Here is a 21,229-nt window from a genome sequence, read left to right as displayed (position 1 = left end):
CATTAAATACATAGTTTGAGCTTTAAATGGTCACTATGTCTAATAGCAAAATCTTGTAATTTAGAATATAATTTTGTCGGTAATTTTACCAAGTCAGACCAGGCTTGTATCCCCCAGATGAGTGTGACTGTTAAATGGAAACCTGCAAATGTTAATGTATAGCTGATCTGAGAGAGAATTAATTACTAATTATAACTATATTGACAATCAGAGTGATTATCTATGTGTACTGATTCATCAATCATCAGTAGTGTCTTTGTGTAATTTGTAATATAGGAAGTCTTTGATCCTGGTCAAGGTTAGACCGTTGGCCCTGTAATTTGTTATTTAACGGTTATTAAGCTTTGTCACAGAAACCATTTATTAATATTGTAAGTTTCCTTTGATAATGATTTTATTTATATTAAATAGTTTTACTGAGACCTCATCAGAGCATCGACATCAGAGCGTCTGTGTGTCTTAGTTGGAGTCAACTACTAACTGTTAGCCACCACCATCATCACAACACAACCTAGAGACTGTAGGCTGTCACTATTATCAGCAATATAAAAGAGACTTAACTGTGAGGTTAATATAATCCCCCGTTACATAAGGTTGAGAAATAATTTTCCTGCTCATCAAATATTACAGTTTAAACACACACATACAAAACATAATGCATCACTGTTGTTGTAGTTTTTCTTTATTTGCTTCACATTCAGCTGAAAAAGCTAATTTCTTGCAGTGAATGATAAAAAATACATCAAAACAGACATTGTTTCGTTTACTCAAATTTGAAATGCGTTTGCATTGACACGTTTTTTAAGAATACTGAACAGCAAACTGTTAAATCAAGCCACTTTAAATCAATAATGTACAAAATTATTTTTGTACATTTGGCTTTACATCGCTGGTTAGTTTTGTGTCTTTCATGGAAACTTTACATTTGAGACGTTTGCGGCTGTACACAGTGAATAGTGAATATTGGACACTGTAATGGGGTGATCACCTGTTTGCTAACATATTTGCCACAACAACTTTATAAGGCAGTAAAAAGTCAAATGTCATTACTACTTCCTGTTCCTCTGTCTCCATTAATTAAAAAAGCTTTAAGCAAGTAGTTTTAGATGCCAAGACTGCCAAACCTTTACCATAGAGTAAGAAAAGATAGAAAACGTTCATATCAGCATGTCATTTGAAAATGTAAAAGGGATCCCCGAGGAATCCTACAGGTCATGAAGTAAGCAGCTGTTTGCTAACATGATAGCAAGAAGTACTTTATAAGATGATAACATGTCAGATGTTGTGTTCACAGCCTGTTCTGCTCCCCCCTAGTGGACAAAAATTCAGGTATCTCAGCTTTAAGGATTTTGGAAGTGTCTTTAAACAAGTGGTAAAGTTTTCAGTGACTGTTAAAAGTAAAATGTGTTAAGTCTCAAACATAAAATCAGTGATTACATGAGAGGCACAAAGCGTGGCTGGTCTCTGCTCTGTAAATAATACTTGATTCAGCTCAGATCTGTCAACACTTCAGAAATCTGCTGACGGTCGTCTTACAAATACAGCCTCTTGATGGGGCCATGGTGCCTCTTCACCCTGTTGGTACTCGTCTCTTTGGGCGTCAGCCTGCGTATGCCCTCACGGATCCAGCCAATATACTTGGACACCTGGGTGTAGATGCCGTATTTGCCTTTGCGTGCGCAGCCTTCACCCCAGCTCACAATGCCGGTGATGAAAAAGGTGTCGCTGTATCGTGTGACGTGCGGCCCGCCACTGTCACCTTGGCATGCGTCTTTTGCTATTGTGTCGTAGCCGGCACAGAACATGCGTTTAGAGATATGTAAATTAGTGGATTCTATGCAGGTGTGCCGATCTACATAAGGCATGGTGAGGCGCTGCAAGATGGTGGACGGCTGCCGACCCTCGCCGAGACGTCCAAACCCACTGACTATGCCGTCCGGCTGCTGCATCAGGACCTGTGGGAGGAGATAAGAAATTCACTGGTCAAGTTTATGACAAAGATACGTTAAAAGTCCAGTGTTTAGGATTTAGTGGCATCTAGTGGTGAGGTTGCAGATTGCAACAACTGAATACTCTGCCAATAGATCCCCCTAAATCTTACACACTGGTCCTTTAAGTTGGTTTTTAAGTGGTTCAAAGGTTTACCTTTTCAGCAAAATCTGGCTCAGGTATGCAGGCTGGCAGGATGAACCTGGTGAACTTGATGGGCGTCGCCAATTTGATGAGTGCGATGTCATTGTGGTAGGTGTCGGGCTTATATTTATTGTGAGTGATAAGAGTTTCCACATGGTGGACAACTTCGTTACCGTGATCCACCAGTATGTCAAACTCACCTGAACATACAGAAATGATAAATATTTCAGCAGGGAAAATTTGTAATAACTACTATGAAAAATAAAATGTACTGATAATAAACTATTTTTGGTGCTTTTTCACATGGTTAATGCAGCTCAAAGTGCTTTACGAAGCAAACAAATAAAACAAGTGTTCCAAGCAAATGTTGGGTACATTCCCAAAATCAGATGGTGACCACTGAAACTGTAACACAAAATAAATGATACTAAAAGAGTATATTCTTATGACAATATATGAAGATTTTTAAGCTGGAGGAAGAAATAAAAATGTGCAAATACTTATTTAAAGTACTGACCACTTAAAGTGTAAAAACAAAAAAACATTAATTTAAAACACAATAATTAAAAACACAGTTTGAGCAAAATTTGACATGTAAAAATAACATGAAATACAGTAAAAGTAAAAAATATTGAAATTGGCAACATAATTTATAAATATATTACAGCAGCAATGAAATGCATTTTTCATTTCACAGTTTGAGCACATAAAATATGTATTCTACAGAAGCAAGCACATTATCACATTATTACAACCATATTCTTTACCTACCGAGTTTAACATAGATGAAGCGTGATTGGTTCATGCAGTGGGCGGCGGTCAGGATAATGTATTCGGTGAGGATGGTTCCTCCGCAGAACCCTCGGTTATCCTCGTTCAGGAGGAGAGCCTGCAAGGATGAAACAAGACCAAACAGTGAATATTACAAAGCAAATACACAAAGTCTGCAGAACTGGAGGGTGTGAGGATAAAACTCAAGAATGACGATGGAAAAATCACTGTATAAATCATGTACAGTAAGTGGACACCTTTAACGTAGTTTTCTCTTTCTATTCCTTCAGTCAGTGGTATATGAGACAGTAATGGACCCCGTGGGTTGTTATGTAGAGAAAATAATGGACAATTATGGACTCCCAGGTGTTCACATCTCATGCATTATTGCAAAAAAAGGTCCTGATTCAGTAGGGAGTTTTTCAGGTTTAGGTTTGTTAAAATTTGACAAAAATGCAATTCTACCTGCCATGGACATTCTCCTGGTGGACAGTCCTCTCCGTCAACAATGCGGGTCATACCCGCCATAACTGACGTGTGCAGTTCCTCATGAACCATGGAAATAGTGCTGCTGCTGATGTTCGCATTCTCCGGATCGGTTGCGTTGTTGTTGACGTCCATGTCATTCAACCCAGTAACGTTCCCCTCCGTCATGTTTGGCCGATCATACCTGAAAACAGTCCGGGTGCTTCCAGTAAAGATGGCGCCACATTTGTATTCCTCTGCAAGAGTTTGTGTGAAGTTTAGAGGTCAGAGTTTGTACACCAGAAATCTTAATCACTGAAAGAACCATATTCATTGTTTATAGAGAAATGCGATTAGATTCTGATATCATTCCCAGAGTCTGACCTGTGGTGTTTGAGAGAAAACTGTATGGATACAACATGGCATTCAACCGCCTCCGAATAAAAGACCTTGTAGAATCTTTCTCACCTTTGGAGTCGCAGGACTTGTCATCTGATGCCAGGTAATATCCATCAGCACAGGAGCACATCGCATTTCCTTTTTCCACTTTGCAGAAGTGTTCGCAGCCACCGTTTGCGTTCTCACAGATTTTAGGAATAACTGCAAAGACATAGGAAATATGATCAAGATAAGGCAAGGGTGTTTCAAGCAAACAAATCATATACTGTAAGTAACAACTGTGCTCATGGTTGATAGAAACAAATGATTGATGGGGGGCCACTGTTCGCTTCTTTCTTTGTTGACCCAGCCATCCACCCCAACCTCCTCCCATGATGTTGTGTTTCCCTGTAAGGACAGTCCCTTTTCTGGGGGCACCTGTAAGAGCATTCATGTCATGTTCCAACCTTCGCCTTTGGAAACAGTCTTTGGGTAATAACCAAAAGAATGAGATCACGGATATGTGGCCGAAATTAGTTTTTTTTTGGCTGTCTCACCCTTCAAACATGTGGAAGGAGCTTTTTGTAAAACCACTGCTCCTTCATGTTGACAGGAGTCATTAGAGGTAGTTTGGGCATCTGATCAGGATGCCTTCCTGTGGAGGTACTCAAGGTACATCCAACTGGGAAGAAACCTTGAGGCAGAACCCAGGACATACTTGGAGATATCATATATCTCATCTGGGCTGGGAACACCTCAGGATCCTGCAGAAAGAATTGGCTAAAGAAGGACATATGGACTACCTTCCAACCCCAATACGGATAAGTGAATAGATGGACAAACATTGCTGTGTCACTTTAAGGATGTTTATAAGTGATGAGGACATTAAAGGTTTTGCTAAAGGGCACCAAGCTTGAACCCAACTGTCTGGAGTGAGTCTAGTTCAGTACCAATTTCACAGTTGAAGCCCTGGTACCCGGCCTGGCAGAAGCAGTTGTAGCTGCCGATCCCGTCTTGGCAAAGTCCTCCATGAGCACAGGGCATCGATAAACATGCGTCGCCATCTGCAGGACAAACAGCAGGTTCAGTGAGGGGAGTTTTGATGAGATGTCAACTTTGTCGTCGCTCAAATTCTGCAAAAACTTCTAGTGGTGAAGGTTTTCACTAGTAGCTTTCAAGCTTTTTAAAGATTAGTTTGGGGTTTGGCTACTTTTTAAAATCTTGTTTCTTAAATGTGCTCCATAATTATGTTGCAGTGCCCGATATCATCTCCCACAATCCACATTTCCTTGTTAAATTCACTTGTTAAATTTTAATTTAAGGAAACACCTTACCGATATATATGGCCCAGAATTCATTCTGCAAAGAACATAAGCAGAAAATTAAAACATGTAAAACCTGAGCAGTATGTCTTTATGAAAGATATGTTACAAACTAAAACTTGAACCCGAAGAAACTCAGAACTGTTGTAATTATCTTTATCAATAAGATTTCCTTAGAGTTAGCTGTCCGGACAATATTCTGATTTCTCTTCTCTACACCCTCCAAGAACTCAACAGTTGTATCTTGTTCACTAATAAACAAGGCAATAATCAGCAGCTAGCTTAACCTAAACCGCACAATCTTTTCATGTGACTCTGGGTAAGACAGTTAACAATGAGGGTTTCCAAAAGTTATCTGGGTGTTTCTTTAACACTTGTTTTCACAGATTTTGTTTGAGTTAACAGCAGTGTTTTGGTATAAAGGTGCAGGTGAATACAGTTTTGTCAGTGTTTTCGAAGATCTCCCGCGCCTCCTCCCAGTTGCAGCGCTCCTCCATACACTCCCTCTCCTTGTCGCCTTGTTTAAGTTCCTCTAAAAAGCTGTTGGCTCGTCTCTGCCGGGTCAGCACCTGACTGGCCGCCTCACCGTCCAGGAAGACTGGTGAGAGAACAGAAAACAGAACACAAACAGCACGTTACGTTGATTCAGGATGGGTTGTTACTAACTCATTATGTCGCTGCAATGCAGCTAAACAAACAAAATCAGCCTTCACCTTATGAGGCAAGTTTGTGTCATTTTTAGTCATGCAAGCATCATAATGAAATATTTCAACAACTATTGGATTGATGGCCATTAATTATAGTTTTTTATGTTCACCAGAGGATGAATTATAATAACTTTGATCCTCTGAATTTTCATCTAGCGCCATCATCCCGTCAAAAATGACATTTCATCAGCTTCAGCTATACTTTTTTTTAAGTGCTAATTGGCAAAGATTAGCATGCTAACACTCTAATTTAAGATGGTGAACATGGTTAACATTATCCCTGCTAAACATCAACATGTTAGCATTTAGCCCAGGTACAGCCTCACAGAGCTGCTAGCATATCTGTAGAAAAGTCATTCCACGAAACAATTTGAACTTTGACATTTTTAGATTTTTTTTACCAAAATGTATTACTTTTCTGAATACCCATAACATTAAGTACATATTTAACTTCCAGAAAAACATTTTACCACCTAAAGTATCAAATCCCTATTGTTATTGGTCATTATTTTATGTTATGGGCACTATTACTCTTCAAAGCTGTCTGAATATGAGCATAAAATGTAAAACATTTTCCTATTAATCAAATGTCCCTCACACAACTCAATAATTGCATATATAAAAATTACATAAAATCTCATACTTTTGCTATACCAAAGCCTGGAATGGACACTTTTTGTGACAGCGACCTCATCGGGTTTTTATCAAAGTTGTGGTTTAACTTCAGAATTTGACCTAAAATTAATATTCTTATGATTGCTCTAAACATTTCAGACAGAATTCAACAAATTTAAATTACTTTTTCATAAACTTAAAAAAATAATTAATAAAAATGTAGGTGTTGCGGGGTTGAGACTAGGGTAAAAGGGTTCAAAAGACAATTACAGCTTAACATATAAATAGTTGTTTTTCACTCTCAAATTCACTGTAGGATTTTCTATAAACATTGTATTTTATTACGTAACTATTTAAGAAGGACAATAGATATAATTTGCAATTGAACTGAGTTTAAGTAACCCAACTGCAGGAAAAACAACAACAACATAGCATAAATTAAAACACTGTAAACTGACGGAATCAAAATAAAACATATATTGTATGCTTTTGGGGTGTGTGTGTGTGTGTAACCAACCTGCGTTCAGCATAAGAACCAAGCCTCTGGCCAAACAAAATTTACAAGGTTTACTAAAACACACCTTGTGCCTGTTACTTACTAACTTAGTTATGCTCTTCTCCCCCTATGGGGCATAAGGCATCAATGATGTTGCTCCACCTGTCATGGTCTTTAGCAACTAGTTGTGCCTTGCCCCATGAGAGACCCATCTCCAGCAGTTCAGCCTCTACTGGTCTTCGCAAGGTGATCTTTAGTCAGCCTCGTTTCCTTTTTCCTGGTGATGTCCATTTGAGGTCCACTTTGGGGATCCGCTCTGGTGGCGTCTGTAGTATGTGTGCGAGCCATCTTAAGATGACGCAGTTCAATTTCTGAGATCATGTTTCAGCAGCCAGTCTTTATGTAGAGTTCCTCATATGATATCTTATTGGGTCAGAATGTATGGCAGATTTTCACAGACAGTCATTGTGGAATGAGCTGATTTTGCTCATGTTGCATTTGATTATTCACCAGCGGATCTTGATCAGATGTTATAGAGTCTTGTGTAGGTGCTGCAAGTTTTCCCAGGTCCGACTGGATATCTTTTTGGTTGCCATTGTCCTGACTAATCAGACTTCAAGTGGCTCATTATTTATAGTAATGTGTGTTGATGGGCATCAGTTATGTTGATGATGAGGCCTGATTGTTGAGCATACCTTTTGAGTCAATTAGTTTTCTCTTGTGAATGTTTTACATTTGTGGAAAGGAGAGCAAGATCATCAGCAAAGTCAAGATCTTCAAGCTGGCTATAGAGGGTCCACTGGATGCCTCAATGTTTGTCAGCAATTGTTTTTCACATAATCCAATCGCTAACAGTCAGGAGGATAGTGGGGGAGAAGATGCAGCCTTGGTGTACTACAGATTATACAGGGAACCACTCGGGGATGGTATTGCCAAGTATAACACTGCATTCAAAGTGGTCATAAAAATTCCCCATTAGTGAGACTATCTTATGAGGGATTCCATAAGACTGCAGAATCTTCCACAGGGTTTCACAGTGAATGCTGTCAAATGTCTTTCTGAAGTTGATGTAATTGACAAACGAGAGAACATTCCACTCAGTGCATTTCTCTATGATGTTTCGAAGAGCAAATATTTGATCCATGCAACCTTTGCCCTTCCGGAATCCAGCCTGTTCTTCACTTGTTGTCAATGGCAATGTTAATTCTGTCCAGAATAGCTCTAATGATAAATGGTAAATGGGCTACATTCATATAGCTCCTTACTCGTCTTCCGGCCACTCAAATTGCTTTACACTTCATGCCACATTCACCCATTCACACACACATTCATACACTGATGGCAGAGGCTGCTATCCAAGGTGCCAACCTGCTCATTCATACTGGGGGACTGCAGGAGCAGGGGATCAAACCGCCGATCTTCTGATTAGCGGATGACCCGCTCTACCTCCTGAGCCACAGCTACTCATCACCTCTACAGAGGACTTTGCTGAGGATGGAAAGAAGCGTGATACCACACCATTTGCACATTTCTGGAGGTTTCTTTTCTTTGGGGATCTTGACAATTAGGCCCTTGGTCCGATCACTGGGAATATTTTCTCCATTCCAGATGTTCCTGAATAGGATATTCAGGCCTTTGTAGATGTTAAGAGGTCAGCCTTTAGCATCTCAGCAAGGAAGGAGTTGTTACCTGCAGCTGTGCCGGTGTTCATGGCTTTGATAGCCTTCATTACCTCCTCTGCAGATGAGGAACCAACATCGATGTTCAGAATATCAACTGCAGGAGACGGGTTGGCGGGTTCATCAGGCTCTGGCTGATTAAGCACAACTTGGAAATGCTCAACCCAACGTGCTGCTTCCTGGTGTTCTGTTGTTATTTTCCTGCCAGGTTTATCCAGTACCGGAGCTAGGGGCTTGGTTTTGTTTCCACTCAGGAGCTTGGTGATCTTGTAAAGGGTACTTAGATTTCTCCTTGTTGAGGCAGTCTCTGCCTCTTTCACTTGTCCATCCACGAGAGCTTGTTTGTCCCTTTGGACACCCCTTTTTACCTCCTTGTTTTTGTCACAGTAGGCTTTTTGGATCTGGCTATGGAGTGTTGGTGATTTTTGCACTCATTATCTTGGTTTTTAGGTGTTTCTGTCTGAGGTGTTATCCCATCTTTCTGGTTCCTCCGCTTAAAGCCTTTGGTAGAAGACTTTGATTACTTACTCAATAAAAGTTGTTTTAAATGAGTCCCACTGGATGCTGATAATTTAAATGAAAATATAATAATTCATTTGAATAATTGGATAACTTTACAACCAAAGTGTTAAAAACACAACCTCATCACAGTCTCACCACCCTTTTATGATTTAACAAGTAGAGGGGTTGAGTGTGAGGTGAGGTTGTGATTTTTTGCTGAAGATGGACGCTGCTCTATATGTGGTGAATAACAAGTAGTAGTAGAAGTTATAAAAGAAGAAGGTAATCTGCCTGATTGTGCACCATGTTGTTCAGAAGACTTCTATGATGTCACTTCCTGTTGAGGATGTCACATAAGGATCAGTTCATTATTTTTATAGGGGGAGAATGATTTGTGTAAGGGGGTTTGGGGGTTACCGAGGTACGCAACCAAATAATGTGATTTAAATGAATAATCATGAATAAAAAATAAAAAAAACATTACCAGCAAAAAGCACAGATAGATGTTTAAATGAATGGAAAATGTATGGACTTTTTTTCTAATTTTATTAGTCATATCCTGAGTACACTTTCATTGAAGGCCAACTGGAAAAAACAAGATAATTTTTGATATAAAGATAAAAATGTATGTAATGGTTTTTACACTTGTGTAAAAGTGTGGACATAAGTGGACATATAAACTGACATAAAAAGCTTTTAAAATAGATTTTGGTGACCCAATAGATAAAATACACTTCAAAAGGGTCAGAGGAACTCAAATTGTACCTGTTTCGTAGAATGACAAAGACCCTTAAAGTGTGTCCCAAATCCAGACTACATACTAAGACGATTTTTAGTTTGTAGTGTGTTCCTTCTGGCAAACGGACAAAATAAAGTTTATTCAAAACACTATGCGTAACAAACACGGCTGATGTTTGAGTGTGCTGTTAATGGACACTACAGTCACATGAGGAGCTGCTCACAACTGGGCAAAATTAAAGTAAACCATTTGATGATGAGACAAAACCAATCGCCTTTTCTATTTGAAATTTAATTGCTAGTCTGATTGACATTCAACTTTGCACATATTGCATCATTTCCTGTCAGTAAATCATGGTGCAGACTGTATACTGTGATGTTACTTTGGGACACAGCTTTAGTCTTGTTTAAATTCAGATGATAGTTAACGATGTGACTTAGTGAACGACATGTTGATTAGCGCTTTCTGGTGTTGAGAAATAGGCAACATCACAAGAAACGTCAGTTTAAGAACTTAAAAAATAAGTGGAAATGTAAAGTTACTCTTTTGAAACCAGCAGCTCACAACACTTCTCACTTAATCTGAGGCAAAGTCAATGTTGCCACGATTTTCTAGTTTGAAAACAGAAATACGAGACCGATCACAACCCGGCAAATGGTTTGTTTGTTTGTCCAATCAGGTGTAAGAGCTGTCAATCATCAAAAACCTGTCAGTGATGTCATCAGGTCAAGTCTCTCCATTAGCAGCGCTGTTGGCATTTTGACATCACACACATCATACTAAACACACAAAACAGGACAAGGTCAAGTGTCACCACCCTTCCACTCTGCTTTAACTCCATATTCTTCCTCTCTACCTTCCTCGTCTTCACTCCTGACAGCTTTGTGATGGATTTTAGTGAACGTACCATGAGCGGCGGCGGCCAAGTGGAGCAGCAGGAGGCCGAGGGACAGTCGGTGAAACCAAAACATGGCCCCGAATGGTGAGCTTGACTGGAAAAACCTGAGTGTGTTGTGTGGAAGAAATGGAGTCTGACTGTGGAGAGAGGGAGAGAGGAGGGGAGGTAGAGAGAGCAATGACCTCTATGAGAGAGAGAGGAGGAAGAGGAGGAGGAAGAGGTGTAAACTGCACTGATCAGAGGAGGCGGGGCTTCCTGCTGGAATATTAGAGATAAAAAATCAAAACTACAAGACTGCGTCCATAACAACTTTAGGACAGAATTAACTACGAGTCCCAGAAGGCATTGCTGTAAGAAACATCCAATCAGAGAGCTTCACACTCTGCTGATGCTGAAGTTAGAGGTTGATCTTTGTCAAACTCATTGAATAAATCCAGAAATTTTTAATGTGGCAGAATGGAAAGTAACGATTACGCTGTTGAGAAAATGGATTTTATAATCTGCAGATTAAAGTAATTTGTTGTCAGATTTTTGTTTATTTTTGAATGAATTCAGCAACTGCGGCGTTCCGATTGGTTCCCAAATGCAACAACGAAGCGTTTTGAATTCATTACCGCTCTGATTCACATCTCTTCTCCATGGCAACAGCAGCTGAGGCTTATGGGTATTGCAGTGTTTAGAGCCATCCATCAAACAGAAACAAAGTGTAAATAATTAAAACTTGTGTCCATAACATGAACTTATATGATTATTACATTATCTAGGAGAGTTTCTATGTCCAGCAACACTGAGGGTGTACATTTAAAATGTGAACTTAAAGTATGTAAATTACACTGAACACAACCTGTAAGCTTCAGACTCGAGAAACAAGATTCCAGATGTTACATGAACAGAGAAATACCGATGGAGGGAGGATCCCTTGTACTTGTTGCTACGAGCAGGAGAAGGAATTCATCTCCTGACGTGCTGCCTGATGGCTTCTGACACCCCGTCACAGGGTTTAACGTTCAGAGGAGGGAGGGAGAGATTTACTGGAAACAAGGGTTTTCAAACACTGACTCAACCTTTGTGTCGACGGGGTCAGTCTGTCGCTGTTTCACTGTTTTCGCCACTTCCTGCGCTGCGGCCAATCAGCTCTGTCCTCCCAGGGGGCCGAGCAGCAGATGTCCACAGTCCAAACTGAAGCATTGATCAATATTTACTCTGCAGACTCAAACACTGCTGCACAACACTGATTTGACCACTTCATCCATACACATATAAAACAGGGTTGGAATAACACAGCAACCTTGTCTTACATACCTCGTTATTCTGTCTCCATGTCACCAGTTTACCAACATTTTATGTTATTATACTTTATTGTAATTATTTCTTTAATTAATTGATACCTCAGCTCTCATCTTAATATCTAAAGCCCAGCTGGGAGGGGAGGGGGGGGTAATAGGTTTTCACATTGTCAATTTGCCAACTCTTACAGAACATTTTATGGTATTACACATTGTTTTGCTCAGACAGAGAAAAGTGTTGCTGGATAAAGTAGCTGTGTTGAAATATACAGCTAATGTCGACATGATTCTGATGCATATTCTGAATTCTGGATCTAATTATTAGGAGAGTTTGGGGCCTTTTAAATATATATGTTATACTTTTTAATATAAATATAGAGTTATTGTGTCTTTTCTGTACAAAAAAAAAAGAATAAATGGCTGCATCAGCGTTCAACCGAGAAACATCCATGTTTTTATGTGAGTCTGCCGGCAGCTGCTGTAACTAGACAGATTTTCAGCACCACATTTAAATTCATATTAATTATGAACATATGACTCAAATAAAAGCCACCAGAGGCAGCGATGAGCGCACTGATGTTGAGCAGCAGTCCAACACAGGAAGTGAAGAAGAAGTCCTGGTTTGTATTGACCTTTCCTGTTTGACCTTTTTATCACTTCACACCTGCAGTCTGGCTGAAATTATCCTCCAGCCGGGGGTGAAGTTTGTATTTTTAACGTGCTGCCTGCTAATTTTATGAGACTGAAATACAGGACCTGGATCAGAGTGAGTGTTAACACCTCGTCGTCATGCTCAGGTTCAAACACTAATATCATAAACCAGTTTCCTGAACGCAGCATCAAATGAACCAAACAGCAGTTATTACTGAACTGAAGACACGCAGGTAAGAGTTTGAGCTTTTGTTGGTTTCACCTGCTTCACTTCATGCTGCATTCAATGACACATGGGAGAAACTGTAAATACCAACTCCAGACTAAGAAAAACATTTCACATGCACAAATTTTATTTCTAAAACAGTGAAATCTTGATCAGCTGTTGGAAACTTGACAGATTTGATTCTGATTTAGCAACTATTCAGATTCTTTTGGCAACTGGCAACTCTTCTGTCCATAATTTAACAATCTTTACTTCAATGTCTAATTCAAAAATGAGAAATATAAAGCACATAAAGTCAGCCTCGTTCTGGAAATATTTATAAGATTAAAGTTGAAATGTGGTTTGTTGGTACATGTGGCTTGTAATCCTGATTTAAAGTTTGAAGTTTTTATTTTCGTGTTTCAGTAAAACTAAGACGTTATTTTTCACATTAAGTGGGTATTAATTGTGAAAATGTAACTCACTGATCACAAAGAACAACCAGCTTCTCAATCAGTAACATTTTTTTATTTTTTACATTAAGATATAGAAAACACACGAGCCAAGAGAACAAACGAGACAAACTCATTTAATATGTTTCAAGAAAAAATAACAAATCAAACTAAATCTCTGCGTTAATTACGGTTGAAGTTGGTTCCTGAAATGAATCTTTCATTAAACTAGTTTCTGTTGCAGCATGTCAGAAGTCGACGGCGCCGCTTTCTCCACTGACTTCTCATTGGCTGTCGTCATGGTAGGCGGGTCTTTCATCGTGGCCTCCACCCAGTCTACAAAGCTGGCCATGTTGGCGTACACCCCATAATACCCCGGGTATGAACAGCCCCGCCCCCAGCCGACCACGCCCGTCAGGAAGTGGGTGGAGCCATAGAGCGTGACCAGCGGACTGCCGTCGTCTCCGCGGCAACCCTCCTGCCGACCTTCCAGGTAACCGGCACACAGCATGTTGGTGGTGAAGTTGAACTCGGCTACTTGGGAGCACTTGGAGTTCGGGATGATGGGGACGGACATCTTGCGAAGGATGGGGGAGGTGGGGGCGGCGGGCAGAGCGCCGGGGCTCTCAGTGTTGCCCCCGCTGGTCCTCTTGCCCCAGCCGGACACGGTGTGGTAGCGGATAAGCAGCAGCTCCTTCTCGGTGAAGTCTTTAGTGGGCAGGCAGACGGGGAGGGCGTAGCGGTTCAAAGTGACGGGGCGGCTCAGCTTCAGCAGGGCGACGTCGCTGTCACCTGTGGCCGGGACGTAACCCTCATGGGCGATCGCCATAGAAACAGAGATCCTCTGCTCGGTGCCGTCGTCAACATCCAGGTCGTTTTCCCCTGGAAACAGAAAACAGAAGCTCAAACAGAAAGGCATTTGTATGGTCTTGGTCCGGATCAAACTGAGCCATGGTTCAGTTCAGTTTGGTTTGGTTCAGTTCGAGAGTGAAAACATTTTTTGGATGGTTCAGACTTTCGGACAGGAAGTTTGATAATCGTCAGAACAAGAAAAAGGAAAAATGAGTGGCGGTAGTAAGTTTTTAATTCAAATATGTTTCGACACTCTCCAGGTATTTTTGGAGAGGATGAGAGAGCAACGCCACCTGAACAGAAAGTAATGCCATGATGATATTATTATAGTGGCAATGAAATAAATCTGTTCATTCATTTTTTCTGCATTAATTCAAATGGTGGTAGAAGGCTACCCGCCGAATTGACAACATGCAAATCAATGGTCCAGATATCATCGGATAACTCATTTGTAATTCAAAAACCAAAAAAACGGTAAATCTGTTATTTGTTTCAAAACAATACTTGATTTCTAAACCAAAATTGCACGGTCTTTTGAATTTGGTTTTCTGGATTTTCGATTGGAAACAAAAAAGGAACAGATCACGTGACTTCCGTTTTTGGTTTCAAACGCAAAAACGATTTGGCTGAATGTCCGCAGACCTGTTCGATATTCAATCCAAAAAGGAAAAACGATAAAACGAATCGGCAAAAACCAAAAACGGGCCGGGTTTGATTGGTTTTTCGTTATTTGATTCTGACACCAAAAACGTTTTTTTGTTTTTTGTTTTGAAACAAATAACAGATTTACCGTTTTTTGGGTTTTGAATTACAAATGAATTACGAATTATCCGACGATACTCGGACCATCAATGTCAAGTGTAGGGAGACGCAGCCCATGTAGGATGTACGTATGACATGTAAAGTTCTTTAATTGTAATGTCAAACCAAAACTAAGAACTAACTGATAAAAACATGAACCTCGGTTCAGACTTTCAGGTGTGAAAAAGGCTCTAAAAGACGTCTTCAGAAGAGACGAGATGACAACTTTAAAATCACCTCACAAGATTTTATAATTTAAAAAACTTTACAAACTGATAATTTGAAAGTTAGAAAGGAAGCTTGCAACAATTTTATAAATTAGACGTCTTCAGAAGAGACAAAAAGACAGTTTGACTCTTCACACGTTAATCACTTTACAAAATCTCTACAATCTAACAAATCTTCATTGTTTAAAGAACAGATACATTATAAATACAAACACTGAGTTGTTACCTGCCACCACTGTGAGGTTTTGGGGGTCGTTGCCATAGATACAGTGGGCAGCAGTGATGACCCAGTCTGGACGGATCAGAACACCTCCGCAGTGACTCCGCCCATCTAACTGAACCAGAACCTGATCAACAGATAAATGTTTTCATTATTAGTTATGCAGCAGTTTAAATATCAGAGATTATAAACTGGACACTTAAGTTCAGATCACAAAATCTCAACTACAGGCCACATTTTTATTAAACCTGCAGTTCTCAATCATTCCTGCTGCCCAGAGGATGAACCTTCCTGTGGCGCCACCATCAGGCCACGTTTTCACGCAGATTGCCAGAAAATATCAGGGAAACTATTTCTTGGTTCATACATTCATGATCCGCAGGGGATCAATCCCAGCAGGCCGAGTTTTCTCTTTTTCAGTGACATATCTCAACATCTTCTTGATGGATTGGCACAAAATTAGGATCAATTATTATTCATGGTTCCCAGTAGATGTATTATAATGAGTTGTCTTTTTACAAACTTTATATTGCTTTCGCCTTCCCAACAGAGCAGTAAGAAACAGCAATTTATACAAAATTATACATAAAAAAACCCCGAATTTATGAAAACAAACATAACCATTTTTACCTGCCAATTAAATTAAAAGTTTCCCGATCCGGCAACAGTGCTGACTATCAGTCTTGTACTCGAATATAAGACGCTGCTTCTTTTTCAAAGGTAATTTCAGGAGAAAAATGTTGTCTTATATTTGGGTGAATACAGTATTTATTATGCCCGTGTTTACCTGCCAGGGACACTCTCCTCGGGGATAGTGATCGGCTCCCACCAGCCTGGTTAGACCCACAACACTCTGGTTCATGCTTGCCTCCCGTGGAGCCAGCTGACCACATGGATACTCCACTGTAGCACAAAAACACACAAGAAAAAACACACATGAAGAAGTTGTTCTAACATTTTAAAGCCAACATGTATGCAAGCAGGTAGTATTCACACCCTGAGCGATGCAGTCTCGTCCGTTGTCGCCCAGCATGTATCCGTCAGCGCAGGAACATTTACGTCTTACTCCGGAGCCGTCACAGAAATGCTGACACCGTCCATTCTGGTAAATGCACCCTAGAGAGTCTTCAAATACTGAGGAAATAAAGGTAAAATCACCATAAATTATTAGAAAACAATATATCAACATCAATATAGATGTTGTTAGCATCGTAGTTTCTTCATCATTTGAATGAATCTACTTTTAAACATTTTATTTTTATTTTTTTACCTGTCTGACAGTATCGTCCTTCGAATCCTTCAGGACACTGGCAATCATAGGTGTTCCCAATATAGATACATGTCCCGTTGTTTTTACAAGGGTTGACCAGGCAGGGTTCACGACCTGACCAAAAATTATACTTACAATCAGAGGTGGAAGAAGTACTCAGGAGGTGGAGCTAGTTTCAACTACTTTATATACAGTTAGCTAGTTTAGTCCAGTGGTTCCCAACCTAGGGGTCGGGCCCCTCCAAAGGGTCAGCAGATAAATCTGAGGGGTGGTGAGATGATTAATGGGAGAGGAAAGAAGAAAAAACAAAGTTCTGATACACAAATCTGTTTTCAGTTTTTGGACTTTTTCTCTAATCTTTGATTTTTGCTGAAATATTGGATCATTTGAACATTTATTGAAATGAAAGCATGTGAGAAGTTTAGAGGGAAAAATCACTATTTGGTGGAGCTGTTAACAACTCATAGACATGTGAAATGTGACCCCGACTACACACTGCTTTTTGTAAGACGTCAAAAGACAAAAAGGTTGGAAACCACTGGTTTCATCTTTAACAATGTGTTGTATTTTAAAAGCTTGTTATATTATCCATTGTGTCAAATCTTCATCTGAAAAGTAACTAAAGCTGTCAAATAAATGTAGTGGAGTAGAAAGTACAATATTTCCCTCTGAGATGTAGTGGAGTGGAAGTATAAAGTACAACAGAAGAATGAGGATCAATACAGCACGATCACAGGGTCTCAAAAGTAGAGATACTGATAGATCAATATCTGAATGATCAGACCAAATCAATATAACTAATCACAGGTAGAATGTGAAAAAGACAAATGAATAACACAAAAAGGTGCTTGTGGCAGCAGTTTCTGCTTTTCGTGTCATCAGCATTTTTATATTTTAAAGTGATGATTAAATACATTTAAGATACAAATTGAGGATCCAGGTTTTGTTTAGTAAAACTAAACTTTATCCTGCTGCTACAAAAATTATTCCCTTAGCAGCACAAACAGTAGCAGTACAATAAACAATATTGTCAAAGTAGTGTTTTACTTTACTAATATTACTCAAAAACAATAAATAGCGCCCAAAATGTAGATTTTACTCACGTTCATACGTCAGCCAGAACTGCCTCTGAGGAAACAAACAAACAACAATTGTAAATAATTGTTTTATCATTAATACCTTTACAGTAGTTTGTAAACGTATTACTAAATAACGTTAAAGAAACAGATTTTTTAGGACTTTGTCCTGTTTGTCATTGTAAACTAAATGTGACGAAAAGACCGAAAAGATCCACCTGATAAATAATTCTATGTAATAACGATGCTAGAATGCTAAGTTTGAGATAATCTTTGACTCAAAACCTTCAGTTATGGTAGAAAAAGTTATCACTAGTATTTATATTCACATTTTAGAAATATAAACATAAAACTTTTAACTGCATCAAAATAATTATAATAAATTCTCAAAATATGCTAACACTTATGCTATCTAACTGCTAAATGCTAAATTTGGCAATTAATGTCATGCAATACTGAGAAAATTATATTTTATGAGACACTTAAACTCGTCAGACAAGTTGTGACAAAAGAAGCCACTTTGAACAACAGAAGATCTGTCTTCCTTATTTGTTTACGCTAAAGCTAAAGCTAAAGCTAACATTTTTGTGGTAGAGTTGAGCCCCAAATATTTTCATAACCGATACCTCCGCTTTATACAAATATGTATTCTGTAAGAATTAGACTGTACTATATTCAAGAATGAATGACATCCCTATTGTAAATAAATTTCTACTTTTGAAAAAGTTTTTACTCTGATTTTCAAGGTTGTACAGATTTTGTCTTTAAAGAAAAGTATTTGTCTCTTTTTGTTGATGACTAAAAAATTTGGTTCTAAATTCATACAGTAAGTACAATTTCCAAAAAGACTTTGTCCTGTACAGACTTCACTACAGCGATTAAAAAGAAACCTTACAATCTCAGCTTCTTCTGATAACTGCTATTTAAAACTCAGACGGGAATAACTGACCGTCATGTCGTCGTCTTCGAAGACCTCTCGAGCCTCCTCGTAGTTGCAGATCTCCTCGATGCATTCCCTCTCCAGGTTTCCTTGTTTCAGCTCCTCTAGGAAGCCGCTGTTCGCTCGCCGCCATCTCTGCAGCACAGCGCTGGCCTCGTGCTTCTCTACAAACACTGAAAACAACCACAGAATACAATCATGTATTCACAGGGACCTTATCAATACCTCCAAATTAGAGATTTTGGATATATTTCATGTAAAAACGCAAAAATTTCCCCGACTCTCTTTGCACCATTTATAATGAACTACACATCAGTCGTTACAATATCTTTATATATGACAACAGCTTGAAAACTTTGGTTTAATTAACTTACTCTAAAAAGTACAAATCTGTGAGTTAAAACTGAAGCGCTGAAAGGGTTTGAAGTGTCTCCTGACACACTGAAATAGAAACTATCAGTTATGAAGTCTGCAATGAAAGCAGTTGAACTGTCAGTTAAATTGTAGCATTGAAGAGATCAAATGTAATACATGAAATCAGATAAAATCTGAAGAAGAAGGCGTTAGCTATGTTGTTAACACTACCACTAGCTAATGCTACCAACCAGAAAATGAACCAGGAGCTACATGGAAGCCAGGACCACAAGCATCTAATGTTTCTGGTTGCTAGCATTAGCTAGTGTTAGCAAGCGTTAGGTAGCATTAGTCATATTGTAATTATTATTTCCAAATGTGAGTCAGTTCAAATGTAATACATGAAATCAGATCAAATCTGAGTTAGAATGAGAGCTGAAAGTATGTAATAAAAATGTATTCAGATTGCAAAGTCCTTTTCCCAAATATTTCCAGATTTATGGAGGACCCTGAACATTGATAATCAGAAAACTGAATGAATAAAAAGTTCAGATGAATCTGAAATGAATAAAAACAAAAAATACATATGAAACAAAACATAAAAGTTAATAACAAGCTCCATCATTTATAATTCATTGTTTGTTTTATTGTTAATTTCTCCATCAGGAATTTTCAGTTGAAAGAGTTCCTTAAAAGGGGAGGTGTCTCATTAACAGAATGTGTTTGTCCTCACTAGAAAAAATGAGACGACAGTGAAGCCTGAAAAGAATGTGGAAACAGACTTGAACTCATTTATAGTCATGTAGAAAACATGTCAGCAAGGCTCCACGAAGAAACTTTAGTTTAAAATGATTTTGCATCTTAAAATGTCGTGGAAGAAGTTGAGTTGCACAAAATTAGGTGCTCCTTTTAGGATATGTCCGTAAAAACATAACTTAGTTTTTTATGGTGATTTCTTTATTGTATATAACTCTTACATGCTAACTTATTGTTTTCCCAATATTTATGATCAGAATAAACAGACCTGCAGCAGCAGTGATGCCAGACAGCAGAATCCAGGCGGTGCAGCAGCTCCTCAGCAGCATGTTGACCAGTGTTCAGAGTCCCAAACCAAAAAACAAGGTCCCAGAGTGTTTTAGGAGAGGCAAGGCCTATCGTAGGCCACACCCACTGACACTCTGACCCTCAGGGGTCGAAAAACAATCAGGCCAGTAAACAAATGTGAAGAGGTCAATCATTCCAGTTTAAAAACCCTGAAGTTAAAGTAGATTATTGAGGAGATTACACAGTCGCCCAACCCAGAACTGCATGAACATACTATGTACATGAATGTTGAAATCACACAACACACACTTGCAAAAATTAGCACACGGATAAAACCAAGCAAACATGCAGCCCACACACGAAAAATAAACTGTGTGTAAAGCAAATCTGATCTGATATGATCTTCAGTTCTATATATATATAATATATATTATTTTTATTACCATTTAATCTGCTGAATACTTTATCTGTTAATCACATGGTCAGTAAAATGTCAGAAAAATATTTAGTTTAAAGACAAAGCAGGATATTTGTTACATCTGAGAGACTGGAAACTGCAAATGTTTCACATTTTCCCCATAAAATTCCTTGAATGGTTAATCAATTATCAACAAATCAATTGACTGATTCATCATTTTTGCTCTAAAAGTGACAGAAATGTGTTAAAGCTTCAACTTCAGAAGACAAACACGATCATAAATGTCTTTTAGGTGTATGAAGATGTCAGTTTTATTTACAAATTTAGAAAAAAAATCATATTAGTTATTAATATAAAATGTGAATTATAATTTTACTAAGTTATATTTTTAGATATAATTTTTACCTTTGAAGACACCTTAATATGTTTCAAGTCTTCAAGTTGTAGTTCCAGTACAATTGGGAAACTTGATATATTTGTGCTAATTAATACTAGAAGTGCTTGAAAAAGCAAAGAAAATGTACGCCGCACGTTAGCAAAAGTCCCTGTTGAAGGTTATTAAACGTGAATTTAAAGTGTTAATAGACAACTTTTTTTTGCTTCAACTTGTCATTATGAAGTAAATGCTGATTGCACAGTGTAATGGCTAAAGAATAATGACACCATCTGCGTCACGCTTTCATGATACATTTCTGTCTGCCACTGTGTACGATCTCCAGGGAAAATGAA

General features: G+C 38.8%; 3 protein-coding genes across 3 annotated transcripts in view; 1 reads left to right on the top strand and 2 right to left on the bottom strand.

Moving 5' to 3' along the window:
* The window catches only part of LOC121891678 (protein NLRC3-like), a 1,105,688-nt gene that overhangs the window by 537,343 nt on the left and 547,116 nt on the right, over positions 1–21,229 (top strand). The window lies entirely within an intron of this gene.
* On the bottom strand, positions 256–7,337 carry f10 (coagulation factor X). Its single transcript, XM_042404268.1, has 9 exons — positions 6,991–7,337; positions 5,507–5,667; positions 5,082–5,106; positions 4,698–4,811; positions 3,838–3,969; positions 3,370–3,626; positions 2,905–3,022; positions 2,146–2,333; positions 256–1,955 (listed from the first exon to the last, which is right to left on the bottom strand). The coding sequence occupies exons 2-9, from the start codon at positions 5,564–5,566 to the stop codon at positions 1,533–1,535; spliced, it is 1,317 nt and encodes a 438-aa protein (XP_042260202.1). The 5' UTR covers positions 5,567–5,667; positions 6,991–7,337; the 3' UTR covers positions 256–1,532.
* Positions 13,522–20,439, bottom strand: f7i (coagulation factor VIIi). The gene is made up of 8 exons (XM_042405439.1): positions 20,063–20,439; positions 18,694–18,857; positions 17,772–17,796; positions 16,669–16,782; positions 16,395–16,532; positions 16,186–16,301; positions 15,405–15,525; positions 13,522–14,180 (listed from the first exon to the last, which is right to left on the bottom strand). The coding sequence occupies exons 1-8, from the start codon at positions 20,121–20,123 to the stop codon at positions 13,522–13,524; spliced, it is 1,398 nt and encodes a 465-aa protein (XP_042261373.1). The 5' UTR covers positions 20,124–20,439.

This window comes from Thunnus maccoyii, chromosome 24, assembly GCF_910596095.1.
Source record: "Thunnus maccoyii chromosome 24, fThuMac1.1, whole genome shotgun sequence".
Lineage (NCBI taxonomy): Eukaryota > Metazoa > Chordata > Actinopteri > Scombriformes > Scombridae > Thunnus > Thunnus maccoyii.
Note: the sequence above shows the minus strand (reverse complement) of the source record. Positions and strands in the feature narration are given on the sequence as shown.

What these genes read in the sequence shown, in the direction of transcription:
- f10 (XM_042404268.1), bottom strand. Translation starts at nt 5,566, where the DNA reads ATGGAGGAGCGCTGCAACTGGGAGGAGGCGCGGGAGATCTTCGAAAAC. An exon ending in TCGAAAACACTGACAAAACT is followed by an intron (nt 5,107 to 5,506) that starts GTATTCACCTGC and finishes TGTTCTTTGCAG; the next exon opens with AATGAATTCTGGGCCATATA. An exon ending in CAGGAGAATGTCCATGGCAG is followed by an intron (nt 3,023 to 3,369) that starts GTAGAATTGCAT and finishes TCATCCTTGCAG; the next exon opens with GCTCTCCTCCTGAACGAGGA.
- f7i (XM_042405439.1), bottom strand. Translation starts at nt 20,123, where the DNA reads ATGCTGCTGAGGAGCTGCTGCACCGCCTGGATTCTGCTGTCTGGCATC. An exon ending in GTTCTGGCTGACGTATGAAC is followed by an intron (nt 16,783 to 17,771) that starts GTGAGTAAAATC and finishes ATTTTTGGTCAG; the next exon opens with GTCGTGAACCCTGCCTGGTC. An exon ending in AGGACGATACTGTCAGACAG is followed by an intron (nt 16,533 to 16,668) that starts GTAAAAAAATAA and finishes TTATTTCCTCAG; the next exon opens with TATTTGAAGACTCTCTAGGG.